This window comes from Myxocyprinus asiaticus, chromosome 30 (genome assembly GCF_019703515.2).
Source record: "Myxocyprinus asiaticus isolate MX2 ecotype Aquarium Trade chromosome 30, UBuf_Myxa_2, whole genome shotgun sequence".
In the NCBI taxonomy this organism is placed as follows: domain Eukaryota; kingdom Metazoa; phylum Chordata; class Actinopteri; order Cypriniformes; family Catostomidae; genus Myxocyprinus; species Myxocyprinus asiaticus.
In genome coordinates, this window is record NC_059373.1 from 23,358,779 (window position 1) to 23,373,012 (window position 14,234).

Below are 14,234 nucleotides of genomic sequence, written 5' to 3' on the forward strand. Positions count from 1 at the left end.
TTGTTCCTGATAAAACAGCATGTACCGTGTGTGTAGTATCAGTATATATATATACTGGCAGCCAAAAGTTTGGAATAATGTACAGATTTTGCTCTTATGGAAGGAAATTGGTACTTTAATTCACCAAAGTCACATTCAACTGATCCCAAAGTATAGTTAGGACATTACTGATGTGAAAAAAGTCTTTTTTGATCAAATCTAAACAGGCCCCATTTCCAGCAGCCATCAACCCAACACCTTATCCTTGAGTATTCATGCTAAATTGCTAATTTGGTACTAGAAAATCACTTGCCATTATATCAAACATAGTTGAAAGCTATTTGGTTCATTAAATGAAGCTTAACATTGTCTTTGTGTTTATTTTTGAGTTGCCACAGTATGCAATAGACTGGCATGTCTTACGGTCAATATTAGATCAAAAATGGCAAAAAGAAACAGCTTTCTCTAGAAACCCATCAGTCAATCATTGTTTTGAGGAATGAAGGCAATACAATGCTTGAAATTGCCAAAAAACTGAAGATTTCATACAAAGGTGTACACTACAGTCTTCAAAGACAAAGGACAACTGGCTCTAACAAGGACAGAAAGAGATGTGGAAGGCCAGATGTACAACTAAACAAGAGGATAAGTACATCAGAGTCTCTAGTTTGAGAAATAGATGCCTCACATGTCCTCAGCTGACAGCTTCATTGAATTCTACCCGCTCAACACCAGTTTCATGTATAACAGTAAAGAGAAGACTCAGGGGTGCAGGCCTTATGAGAAGAGTTGCAAAGAAAAAGCCACTTTTGAAACAGAAAAACAAAAAGAAAATGTTAGAGTGGGCAAAGAATCAGACAATTGGACAACAGATAACTGGAAAAGAGTGTTATGGATCTTAACCCCATTGAGCATTTGTGGGATCAGCTAGACTGTAAGGTGCGTGAGAAGGACCGGACAAGACAGCCACATCTATGGCAAGTGCTACAGGAAGTGTGGGGTGAAATGTCACCTGAGTATCTGGACAAACTGACAGCAAGAATGCCAAGGATCTGCAAAGCTGTCATTGCTGCACGTGGAGGATTTTTTGATGTGAACTCTTTGAAATAGTTTAAGGTTGTTTTTTTTGTTTTTGTTTTTTCTTTGTTTTTTTAATTGTAATAGTAATTTTTCATGTTATTAATGTCCTTACTATACATTGTGATCAGTTGAATGCCACTTTGGTGAATAAAAGTACCAATTTCTTTCCATAAGAGCAAAATCTGACTTTTGGCTGCCAGTGTATATTATTATTATTATTATTATTATTATTATTATTATTATTAAATTAGAAAGAAAAAAAATTAAAAGTAGACTTTAAGACCCCACTGTGAATCAAAACAATGTGTTTGTGCTTAATGTAAAAATTTAATAATTATTCAGACCAAATCACATCATAATTGCATAATTATCAATGCATAATTGCATAATAAGCTTGAACAAAAGCGTTTTGTTTTTTTTACCTCGTCAGTTGTTAGTTCGACTTGGACTTTTATTGTAAACAGTTTTATTGAAGACTTTTATCACGAAAGGATCTTCCGTTAAGAGAACCGCAGGCCAGGCGCAGCGCTGCAGTCGGAGGCAGATCACTTTTCAGTTCTCACCATCTTGTGTCCCTGTTAATTTGCCAAAACGTCTTACGCAATGAGGTATAAACTGTTTTTTACTCTTCTGTAATTAATATTATATATTTTTTTTAAATATTTGAAAAAATTGCAGCTCGTTGAAACTATTTTACGTTTTGATATGTTGTGTGTTAAGTCAGCTAGCTAACCGGATCCTTTTCTTGCTAGCATGCTGCTCTGCTAGCCACCGTGTCGATGATAAATATTAAAATATTGCAGTTTATTCTAAAATATTTACGTAAAAACAGATTTAAAACTAAAATTTATAATTAATTCCGTTTTCAACAATGATTTCATTATTTGGAAAACGATAAAAAGCTGAATAGCACGTCTTTTAGTGAGTGAATGAGTGAGTGAGTGAATGAATGGAGCGAGCAATGAATTAGCAGCATTGTCCATGTGAAATTTCAGCTAGCTTTCCGTTTGATCAGGTGTGATTTCGCGACAATGCTTTATAGTTTTGAAATTATGAAGACTTTAATTACTTCACCTGTTTTGGAGGAGATTGTTAATTTAATTTGTTTGCAAACCATGCTTACTGTAAATTATTGAAAATCCTCTTTTTTTTTTTTTCTTTCTCCAGAGGAGATCGCGGCAGGGGTCGGGGTGGCCGATTTGGCTCCCGTGGAGGTCTGATCCAAGGGTGAGTTGTATACTGTTTTTTTTTATCTACATTAGATACGTGTGCATATCTAATGTCTGCTCACTCCTGTTTTGAATTAATGTTGTTGACCATGTACTTTCAGGTACCGGCCCTTTGTCCCTCACATTCCATTTGACTTCTATGTTGTAAGTGGATTTTTCCTTTCATTCCTTTTGTTCCTTGTGTAATGACACTCTTTTAGCAACTAGCATGCAGTGTTTCCCATATTTACGCATGTCGGTGGAGTAATAGCTTAAAATGGCCTTAGAATCATTATAGATGGGTTATTCATGTAAGCCTTGTCATGTGTGTTTATTGTTTACTGGAAGATTTTGACACTTGAAGCGCTCAGAAAATCACTTTTACTTAGACTATGACTTTCACTAAAGTACTGCTGTTCTTTGAATTGCAAATGTTTGGGATGACTCCCGCCAGCGTACTGGGCTCCAGACTAACAAATGAGAGCAGTGGCACTGATGCCACCAAGTTCTACAGATGGTGGCACCAGCACCTGATTTGGTAGCAACAGTGGAAAAATAAATGTTTTCTCCTCAATTTCAAAAAATAAAATAATAGTTAATGATAGAAACTAATAAAAATAGTGACATTGTTATATATTTTACATTATTTTGTCGCCGAAATGCACATTAGAAAGTATAGCATCGATTATGACTTGATGCAACAGTAACATCTGTAAAAAAAGTTTATTTATATATAGGCCTACCCAATTTATATAGGGCTAAATTGAAATATTCTGCGTGCGATCCTACTGATTAAGGACAGTCATCTCTTTGAATTTCTGAAGGCAAACAAAGCCAGTTACTTTTTCCTACAATGAAAGAGCAGATTCTAGAACAGATTTTACACCGAAGTGTAAACTGATCACTTGGTCCATAATGATTTTGAAAAGTTGCCGTAGTGCCTTCATTAGTTTCCATAGTTTTAAGTGATAATTGTAACTAGATCACAGGTGGTCACTGGTAAAACCAAGCATGGCTCCTTACTTCAATAGAAAGTAACCAACAAACTAGGGCATTTTTGTTATGAAATGACAAACTATACATTTAGAAACTGTAAAAACAAAATTGAAACTTTTTGAAACTGACATAATTGTAACAAATGTATTATTTAATAGGACTTTATAAATAATATACATATATTTAGTATGAATATAACACATTGCACATCTACCAAAATACCATTGTTAACAATTGTTAACACAGTAAGTGTTACTGTAGTAAATCCAAGGTACAATTTTGTTAGGGTGGTGATGTGATTATACAGCCTTTTAATTAATGTTCTGGTCAGTGTTGTTTGTAATGGTGTGCCATTTAAACACGGTTTTAAACTCGTTAAATCACCAAGGCAAGAGACACTAAGGGTTTTCATAAAGTTTTTTCCACAGCCAAATTCGAATGAGTTTTGCGTCTCATGCCACGATTCTCACAGGGCTGCTTATAATGATTTGCGCTGCGTGGGTAAGACTGCTTTGAGCTGGCGCTGCTCTGTTCATGGAGCTGGCTGATAATTGATCTGGGTAGTGGCTAGTGCTGTTACGTTCTGGTTTTCTCATACGAAACAGAAAACGGATGCATCGTGCATAATCAACAAGAGTTGTCAAACTCTGTAGTTGCACCGGTGTGACCTCTTTAAAAAAAAAAAAAAAAAACGTAAGTCCCACCGGCGGGAGAAATTATTGCAAGATGCGACCATTTAGTTGCAGTATGGAGCCCTATATTTCTACTACCTTTGCCAAAGAAGTTATCAGAGTAAAATACTTTATGCTAGAAGAGGTGTCATGTCGGCTCTCCTGCTTCTCTGTTGTGTATGCGTACGCACTCGCAAACAACCTTTGATGGGCTGCTATACGATGATGTCCCTGTGAATACTTGCGTGTATATGGTGGGTCCCTTTTGCTTCATACAGCTGTCCCATTTGACTGCAGGCAGTATAAGCGTACAACTGACTGGTGCTGGAAAGTGTTACGTTGTGTCATGGATATAAATGAACCATGTGAAATGTCAATAGATAATAGCGGCGCTCATAATTCAGCAGCGGCGCAGTGCCGCTCCTGAATGCGTATAGGGGAAACACTCAGCATGTGAATTGGTATTTCTGTGTTATAGTGTGAGATGGCCTTCCCTCGAGTTAAACCAGCCCCTGATGAGACCGCTTTCAGTGAGTGCCTGCTGAAGAGAAATCAGGACCTCTCTCCTACCCCTGGTGAACAGGTACAGTTATCCTCCATTGAACTGGTAATCCACTGGCCAATTGACATTTTCGTGAGTCCGGTCCAAGTAGGCTGTGTCTTAGATCAGCAAATGATTAGATTGCTCTATGTGCATCTGGTGATCATCCTCCATTTTTCAGTTAAGCATGATTGTATATTTAAAATACATTTATTTGCCTAAATTTACACTCATGGTTTTTAATTCCTCTTTTGCAGTCTTCTATTTTGTCCTTGGTCACTAAGATTAACAATGTCATTGACAACCTAATCGTGGCTCCTGGAAACTTTGAAGTGGTGAGCAATATGTTTTAAACGTCACCAAAATAATAGTCCAAAATGGCATTTTTGCAGTACTAAATACTGATTTTTACCAATGTCTTTCTCCCTTTTACAGCAAATTGAGGAAGTTAGGCAGGTGGGCTCCTATAAAAAGGGCACTATGATGACAGGACACAATGTAGCCGACCTTGTGGTTATCCTGAAGATCTTGCCCACTTGTAAGTTAAATTATTTTTATTTAATTATTTAAAAAAATTGGAAAGTGGTAACATTTGTGCTGCAGACTGGGCTTTTTTTTTATGTCAGAGTGTGCGCTTGGCTGATTGAAAATGTTTTATACAGGTGCATCTCAATAAATTAGAATGTCGTGGAAAAGTTCATTTATTTCAGTAATTCAACTCAAATTGTGAAAATCGTGTATTAAATAAATTCAATGCACACAGACTGAAGTAGTTTAAGCCTTCGGTTCTTTTAATTGTGATGATTTTGGCTCACATTTAACAAAAACCCACCAATTCACTATCTCAACAAATTAGAATATGGTGACATGCCAATCAGCTAATCAACTCAAAACACCTGCAAAGGTTTCCTGAGCCTTCAAAATGGTCTCTCAGTTTGGTTCACTAGGCTACACAATCATGGGGAAGACTGCTGATCTGACAGTTGTCCAGAAGACAATCATTGACACCCTTCACAAGGAGGGTAAGCCACAAACATTCATTGCCAAAGAAGCTGGCTGTTCACAGAGTGCTGTATCCAAGCATGTTAACAGAAAAAGATGCACAACCAACCGAGAGAACCGCAGCCTTATGAGGATTGTCAAGCAAAATCAATAGAAGAATTTGGGTGAACTTCACAAGGAATGGACTGAGGCTGGGGTCAAGGCATCAAGAGCCACCACACACAGACGTGTCAAGGAATTTGGCTACAGCTGTCGTATTCCTCTTGTTAAGCCACTCCTGAACCACAAACAACGTCAGAGGCGTCTTACCTGGGCTAAGGAGAAGAAGAACTGGACTGTTGCCCAGTGGTCCAAAGTCCTCTTTTCAGATGAGAGCAAGTTTTGTATTTCATTTGGAAACCAAGGTCCTAGAGTCTGGAGGAAGGGTGGAGAAGCTCATAGCCCAAGTTGCTTGAAGTCCAGTGTTAAGTTTCCACAGTCTGTGATGATTTGGGGTGCAATGTCATCTGCTGGTGTTGGTCCATTGTGTTTTTTTGAAAACCAAAGTCACTGCACCCGTTTACCAAGAAATTTTGGAGCACTTCATGCTTCCTTCTGCTGACCAGCTTTTTAAAGATGCTGATTTCATTTTCCAGCAGGATTTGGCACCTGCCCACACTACCAAAAGCACCAAAAGTTGGTTAAATGACCATGGTGTTGGTGTGCTTGACTGGCCAGCAAACTCACCAGACCTGAACCCCATAGAGAATCTATGGGGTATTGTCAAGAGGAAAATGAGAAACAAGAGACCAAAAAATGCAGATGAGCTGAAGGCCACTGTCAAAGAAACCTGGGCTTCCATACCACCTCAGCAGTGCAACAAACTGATCACCTCCATGCCACGCTGAATTGAGGCAGTAATTAAAGCAATAGGAGCCCCTACCAAGTACTGAGTACATGTACAGTAAATGAACATACTTTCCAGAAGGCCAACAATTCACTAAAAATGTTTTTTTTATTGGTCTTATGATGTATTCTAATTTTTTGAGATAGTGAATTGGTGGGTTTTTGTTAAATGTGAGCCAAAATCATCACAATTAAAAGAACCGAAGGCTTAAACTACTTCAGTCTGTGTGCATTGAATTTATTTAATACACGAGTTTCACAATTTGAGTTGAATTACTGAAATAAATGAACTTTTCCACGACATTCTAATTTATTGAGATGCACCTGTATATATAATATATAATTATTATTATTATTTTTTTTTTCCTCCAGTGGAAGCTGTTGCTGCTTTGGGAAACAAAGTAGTGGAGACCCTGCGTACACAGGACCCTGCTGAGGGTGAGTATGGGATTTGATGGCAATCTGAGGGCTCCATTTATCTCAGTTTAATAAATTCCTTAATACAAGTTCTCAAGATTGAGAATTTATTACCCTCATCCAAAGAATAAAATTAACAAACTCATATACCATAATATGTATAACTGCCTAATGCTATAATAGAATATTAAGAAGTATATCAGATGTTACAAATAAAATAAAATAAAAAGTCATTGTGAGGTAATTTTTTGCCCCCACATTTTGAATATTCAGGGGCATTTTTGTCATTTTGGTGGCATTTTTGCCAACAGCCCTCTTAATTCCTGACCTTGGTTCACAGTGAAATTTGTTCCCTTCTTTTCAGTGCTTTCCATGTTGACCAATGAGACCGGTTTTGAGATCAGCTCCGCCGACGCCACGGTGAAAATTCTCATCACCACGGTTCCACCCAACCTCCGCAAACTGGATCCAGAGCTTCACTGTATGTCCTGTCCTTAAAGAAATATCTTGGTTTCAATACAAGTTAAGCTCAATGGCAGTATTTATGGCATAATATTGATTACCACAAAAATGTATTTTGACTTGCCCTTCCTTTTCTTTAAAAGAAGCAAAAATATGGTTTACAGTGAGGCACTTACAATGGAAGTGAATGGGGCCAATTTCTGAACGTAAAAATACTCTTTCAAAAGTATAGCCACAAGTCGTAAACAATGTGTAACATGACTTTAGCATGATAAAATCACTTTCTAACCTTTTCTGTGTTATAGACAAATGTACAACTTCGTTGCCATGACATGTTATGTCAACAAACCCTAAAACGACTGTAAAAATTACTATTTAAACAACTTCAACTCATATAATACATGAGTTTTAACAAGAATTAATGTGCTTTTATAAAATTATAAGCTTCACATTTCTGCCTTTAAACCCTCCAAATATTGGCTTCCATTGAAAGTGCCTCACTGACTATGTTTCCATCCAAGGATTTTTTGCGAAAAATGTTTTAGCGCATCAAAATAAAGCTGATGGAAACGTTATAATTATTGCTAAAATTTCACAAGTGTCGACATAATATTTTTCCATTTAACTCTAGCGTATAAACTCTATGTCGATACTTCAAATGTCGCAAGAAACTGGTTTGGAAACACTTTTTGTAGAGAAAATTGGCATTAACGCAAAAAATGTAGTGTCACATGACAGTTTACACCAATTGTTAGCCTGTGTTAATCATGATGACAAGGAATTCATCTTTGAAAACTAATTTATTGTAGGTGATTATGGATTGATCTTAACGGCATAGCACAGATCCGATGCTGCAAACATTACACTTCCTGGAGTGCCAAAACAAATATCTTGTATTATGGAGAATAAATGAATGGCCACTGTTTGCGATTAATTTAATAGTGGTAGCCATCCGTTTATTAAAGTTGCTTTTCTACACCATTCAAAATAATAGACAACAGTCACAGAATTAGCCCATAATACAAAAAAAACCATATCAATTCTGTGCACAAAAATGTTTTAAATTAAAAGTAAATACGCAATACTAGGAGAAAAGCTTCAGTGTGCTTTTTTGGAACACTAACATATAGCCAAATTCTATAAAATTATTGTTTAGCTTACTTTTGAAAAAATGCCGGCAAAATTCCCTGTATTAAATAAATTACCAAACGAAAAAAGCATTAAATTAAAAAAAATATATATTAATATGCCTTTTCTTTACACAAACTTAAATTAGCCTTACCCTGTTCTGTAAATGAACAAAGTCAGCTGAATGACATTCTCAGAATGTTCTACACTTTTTTCAAGACTATAAACTATCAGAACTATTTGTCCAATGCTGAGTTCACTTTCAGACAATGAGCTTTTAAACATTTGTAAATATTTTAAATCTAACCCTCTTTATCTCGGATCGCATTTGCTGAGCTTCTTCAGAAAATGTAAATTGCATTATGACACTAAAATTTATTTGAGATGACAATCAAGTTCAGTTGGACGTTAAAAGTTGCTGGACAAATAAGCGGGACATAATGCAGTTGTGATGGCAATGCTTTAGATGATTGTTCAAAATAGCCTATTGAATATCAGGAATGTATCATATGTAAACCCTGATTTTACACCGCATCAGTTTTTCTTTAATAGCTGTGCACACAGCATATGCACATCGATGTATGGTCCTTTTACTAAGACCTAAAGTTTCCCCACTACTTGGTGCAGGTTGCCAGCTTGAACAGGGCCATGACGATTCGCTTTCGGGTCGGAACCGGTGGCAACCTGCGATAGGCGCAACATCAGGACCAATATTACAGTCCTATCAGAAGGGCAACTGTTCCCTTTTGATTGCAATTCCTCCTCACCTGATTGCTTTTATTTGTGAAATTAAAATGACAGTAAGCTGTCTAATTTAAATGAATTGTCTCAATACTCTCCCCATTTTACCAAAACTTCAGAGGAAAAAAAATTCGGGACATCTGGGAGGCAAAAGTGTTTTTTTAGGCATGACATCACGCACATCATTTTTATCGATAAAAGGCCATTTGAATGGAAACAGTCAAATAGGCAAATATCGCAAAATTTGTTTTACACACTTTCACTTTGTCGAAAATAGCGTGAAAAGTGGATAGAAACTAGGCTACTGTAACCTTGATTTTTGCTGCTGTTTTTTTTTTTTAAGAAAAGGAGTCAAAATAAATTTGTGGTAATCAACAATAAACCAAAAATGCTGTCGATTTGAGCTTAACTTTTTTTGAACCCAGAAAATTAAATATTAAACCCCTGTGCTGTTTGTGTTCCTTACTGAAGTATGTAACTTATTATTCATCTTCCTTTTACAGTGGACATCAAGGTTCTGCAAAGTGCTCTGGCAGCCATTCGCCATGCTCGCTGGTTTGAGGAGAATGCCTCTCAGTCAACGTAAGATTCACCCATGCCTCTTTTAATGGCGTTTAATTGATAAGTGTTTTTTGTTATCTGTAACTTATTGTGGCTTCTTTGTCAATCAGCGTGAAAGTTCTGATCCGCTTACTGAAAGACCTGCGAGTCCGATTCCTTGGATTTGAGCCTCTCACTCCCTGGATTCTGGATCTTTTGGTGAGCACCAGTATAAAATTTCTCAAGTTATGCTTAAGAACTCATCTACTTGACTGTTCTAATGTTGCTGTGTTCTTAGGGACATTCTGCTGTAATGAACAACCCCTCCAGGCAGCCATTACCACTCAATGTTGCTTACAGGTAGGTCTGTGCTTTCTCTTTTTAACCAATTACTTGTAATTATGGACGTCAACTTCATTGTGGAACTTGATTTATAATGATGTGTGCATTGCAGGCGCTGTCTTCAGATGCTCGCCGCAGGTCTTTTCCTGCCTGGCTCTGTCGGAATCACTGATCCATGTGAGAGCGGAAACTTCCGTGTGCACACTGTCATGACCTTGGAGCAGCAGGTAATGTAGAGCAAAGTTGGTGAGGAATTCTGCATCGTTGTATCTCTGAAACGCAGTTAATCTGATTGATCTTTGTCTGCAGGACACGGTGTGCTTCACAGCCCAAACACTGGTAAGGGTGCTCTCTCATGGAGGATACCGCAAGATCTTGGGACTTGAAGGAGATGCTAGTTGTAAGTGTTTGAGTTTTATTACAGATTAAACTATCTAAATTGTCATTTATCTACGAGACTAATGTTAGTGATGTCATCTGCAGACCTCACTACCGAGATGTCCACATGGGATGGAGTGATTGTCACCCCATCTGAAAAAGCCTATGAGAAGCCCCCTGAGCGCAAGGAAGAGGAAGATGAAGCTTTGGAGGAAGGTGGAGAGGGAGAAGATGAAAGCATGGAGACCCAGGAATAATTTGGCCTTTTTTTTTTTTTTTTTTTTTAAGCTGATTTCCACACATTTTATCCTGAAATCCCCTGTACATCTAAACTGGCATCTCCCCCAGTACTGCACCTCCAAGTCTATTTCAGTAGGTGGCAAACAAGATAAATCAAGGACCAAAGGCAAAAACTGGCCAATTTCTCTTTTCACCCGATCCATTTTGATGCGGTTATTTTTCTGAAAGGACATAGAAATTTCCTTGATATGGTTTCTATTTTGTTTGTTTTTTTTTCTGTGGTTTGTACGTTTTTAGCACTGATTGAATAATTAAAGTTTTTATTTCCACCTTTGTCCTGTAAGTCTGACTTTTATTGCCCGAGTGTGTTATTGGCCAAGTTTTTTGTATTTAATGGCATTTCTTTGAGGAAAAATAACAACACAAAATAACTGCTGTCCACTTAAACTTGCTAAAATAGCTTTATAATAATTTTTAGAAAATGTTTACAACCGTTGACAATATTACATTCTGTGTTTAGGTTTACCACATCACAGTGTGCCATCTCTCTGATTTAATGCTAGTAGACATTGAGCTATACATTTCAGTGGCAAGAGAACAAAGACTAAATTAAGAGGAAACACATGATCCATGTACACTTCAGATGTGCCATTATTCTGGCTTCCACTCTTTCAAGGAATCAGTGAATTCAAGATTTATTTCAAATCTGTAAATAATATATGGGAAAATAAGGTGGAGTAGCTGTAAGCTATTGCAATTTGCACTGCTTAGTAAACGCATGTAAAAAGCATAGATACAAAATCAACTTGTATTACCGTGGCCCTGTATCAAACAAAGTATGATTTAAAAAGGCAAAACAGAAAATACATGAATACATTTTTGAAACTTTATAATGCAGTGTGCCGAATGAGCAATGAACATTTAATAAAAAATACATTTGTTTGCTGCATCACAAACTGCCCACACATTTATAAATTCTGTTTATTTATTTATTTCGATTAAGAGAGGGGAAGTATGCTCAATTGTGGTGTTCATTTAATGTTTTCTGTCCTGGCATGTGATATTTCGCATGCAACTGCTAGAGATTGGGCGAACTGTCATTTGTCCATTTTTTTTTAAACTTCTTTTCCTCCAGTATAGTTTCTACATTAGCATCAATTACAAACAAAATAATCAAATCTAAATAGGGTGGCTCTTTACACACTAACACCCTTGAGATTACAGAATAGATTTTCTCAGTCATAACTGCAATAAACTTTTTCTCATTTTATCTGAAATTATTAATAGCAGTAATAATCCATTGAATATTAATAATAGTAACAACTTCGATTGCAACAGATATATTTACTGTACATAATACAAGAGAACGTGAGAAGGAATTTGTAATTACACAGTAATTGTTTGTAAGTCTATGACCCATGTAATTTCCAGTGATCAGTAATGCAGTAGTACATAGAATCCAATGTAAGTTCTACATCACAGTGCCCCGTTACATACACTGCTACAAGCTCCTCTGTGCTACTAAGATATATTCATCACTTACTCTAGCTAAATCAGTTTATGGCATATACAGAGGCTACACGTCATATTTGCCCAAATTTTTCAGACTCATTTTTGTGTTTAATAAAGCCTTGGCAAAGAGGTTGAGCCATCCATACTGACCGATTTAGAGCCTTTGTAACAATCCATAAACCATCCGGGTCATGTGTTGACATGGGACGCTATACATGATGTAGAGAGACACCATTTTGTGATGTATTTGCTTATGCAAGTACAGTATTAGTGCCAACTACAAACAGGTACTTGAAACAGCAAACAACTTTAACCCTTCATAAGGCTTGGTAGGAGGAAAAGTGCGGTCAGTCTTGCTTGAAATCATTTTTTTGTTGGTATATCAAAAACATATGGCCCTGATAAGATATCGTCCTATTTCTCTTACTGGAAATTCCAATGCTGTGTCGTTCATAGTCTGTCTTAAAGTGTTTTGAGAAGGCAGGAGTCCTTCACAATGGAAGAGGAAACAGTCTTTTGTGCTTCTCTGTCTTAGACTCACTGTGTCTGTAAATATTGTCATTTGACTAATTACATCTGTTTTGAAGCTTAAAAAAAGGTATCCATAAAATGGATTCAAAATATGCTTAAGACCTGACTCTATAATGAGGTTTCAGAAATAAATCCATGAATAAAATAAATAAGTAAATAAATAAATTATAAATGGCAACAATACAAAAAAGACAAAACAGTTTATAGGCAACAGTTGATAGGCTATACATACTGCATACAGCTGAAACAAATGTAAGACCATTAATTGTGATTGTTGAAAATTAAATGAGTGCAGAAAGAGAAATATGGGTGTAGTTATTCTAAATAAAGAGACAGATAAATACTCCTGTCTTTTTCCAGACAGGCGATAAAGATCTACAGTTTGATAGAAGAGTTTGTTCTTTTTTTCCATGGATTAATAAAAGCATGCAGGTTACATAGAAACATCCAGTGTGGGGTGGTTATTAGCTGGATGTAGTGAAACAAATCAAATTCTTTGAACAATACATATTTTGTGTGAGTTATATATTTTCGTATTGAATATAATACTGAATACTTCATTTAAAAAAAATAAATAAATAAACAGTGCTGTTAGGCACGTGTCAAGACATATAAAACAGATTATATTTTTTCCCATGGAGAACATGGCAAGTGGCCATCGACTGTCTGTTCTTTAATTGCCAAAAGTCATTACCCAGACCATTTCAAAACTGACACAAGAAATAAGAGGAAATTGCACAAATTTATAGCTGTGAAATTTTCCCAAAGTTAAAGATCTTGTTAATCTTTTGTTCACTTTAAGTTTAACTTCAGTCCACAGAGCTATTGCGTCCCTCCCTTGTAATTTCTCATTTATAACATATTTTAACACCACTTTTGACAACATGTTTATATTCTAATCTAAAAATGTACTTTATAAAATATACATCTCCCAATAAAATATTTTCCATCTTATTCCATGTTCAAAGATACCAAAGAAAAAAAGAAGAAGAACATTTTTTCCATAAGTTTTCCATTTAAGTAACAGAGATTTGCAGAGGATCTTGTTTCTTGTGCTGCAAAGTCATCACCTTATCTCATTTAATCTAAATGGGAAGTTAAATGGACATAAACACATACTCCATTCTTCATGTTCATAAAGGTTTCCTTTCTATAATGGGCACAAACTCAAAAAACAATTCAGCCAATGTTTAAGATTAACACATTTAAAATTTCCATCAAACTGAACCGAGTATTCTTTAAATAATCCATATTATTATAAATTAAATATAAACATGAAGCCTGTCAGTTTAACTAACTAATTAATATTCATATTATGCTTAATTCATTTAGTTAAAGATGAATCAATTCAGGTTTATGGAAATTTGTCATACATTTGAAATGCATAAATTTTAAAGACAGACTTTATATATATATATATATATATATATATATATATATATATATATATATCACCACCCAAAAAAAAAAAAAAAAATAATAATAATAATTTAGAAATATTAAAAAATAAATACTTTTGGTGTCATGTGGACACAGAATAGTTCTACAAATATAATCTAAAATATATTAATCAATAATACT

The 14,234-nt window shown here is 35.9% G+C and overlaps 2 protein-coding genes across 2 annotated transcripts in view; both read left to right on the top strand.

The window, feature by feature from the left end:
• The window catches only part of LOC127421662 (uncharacterized), a 726,036-nt gene that overhangs the window by 262,395 nt on the left and 449,407 nt on the right, over window positions 1-14,234 (top strand). The gene's annotated exons all lie outside the window — the stretch shown is intronic.
• Window positions 1,533-10,939, top strand: LOC127420814 (interleukin enhancer-binding factor 2 homolog). Its single transcript, XM_051663365.1, has 14 exons — window positions 1,533-1,667; window positions 2,227-2,286; window positions 2,390-2,432; window positions 4,413-4,517; window positions 4,733-4,810; window positions 4,911-5,013; window positions 6,735-6,800; window positions 7,144-7,260; window positions 9,614-9,692; window positions 9,782-9,869; window positions 9,949-10,010; window positions 10,105-10,219; window positions 10,302-10,392; window positions 10,476-10,939. The coding sequence occupies exons 1-14, from the start codon at window positions 1,663-1,665 to the stop codon at window positions 10,625-10,627; spliced, it is 1,164 nt and encodes a 387-aa protein (XP_051519325.1). The 5' UTR covers window positions 1,533-1,662; the 3' UTR covers window positions 10,628-10,939.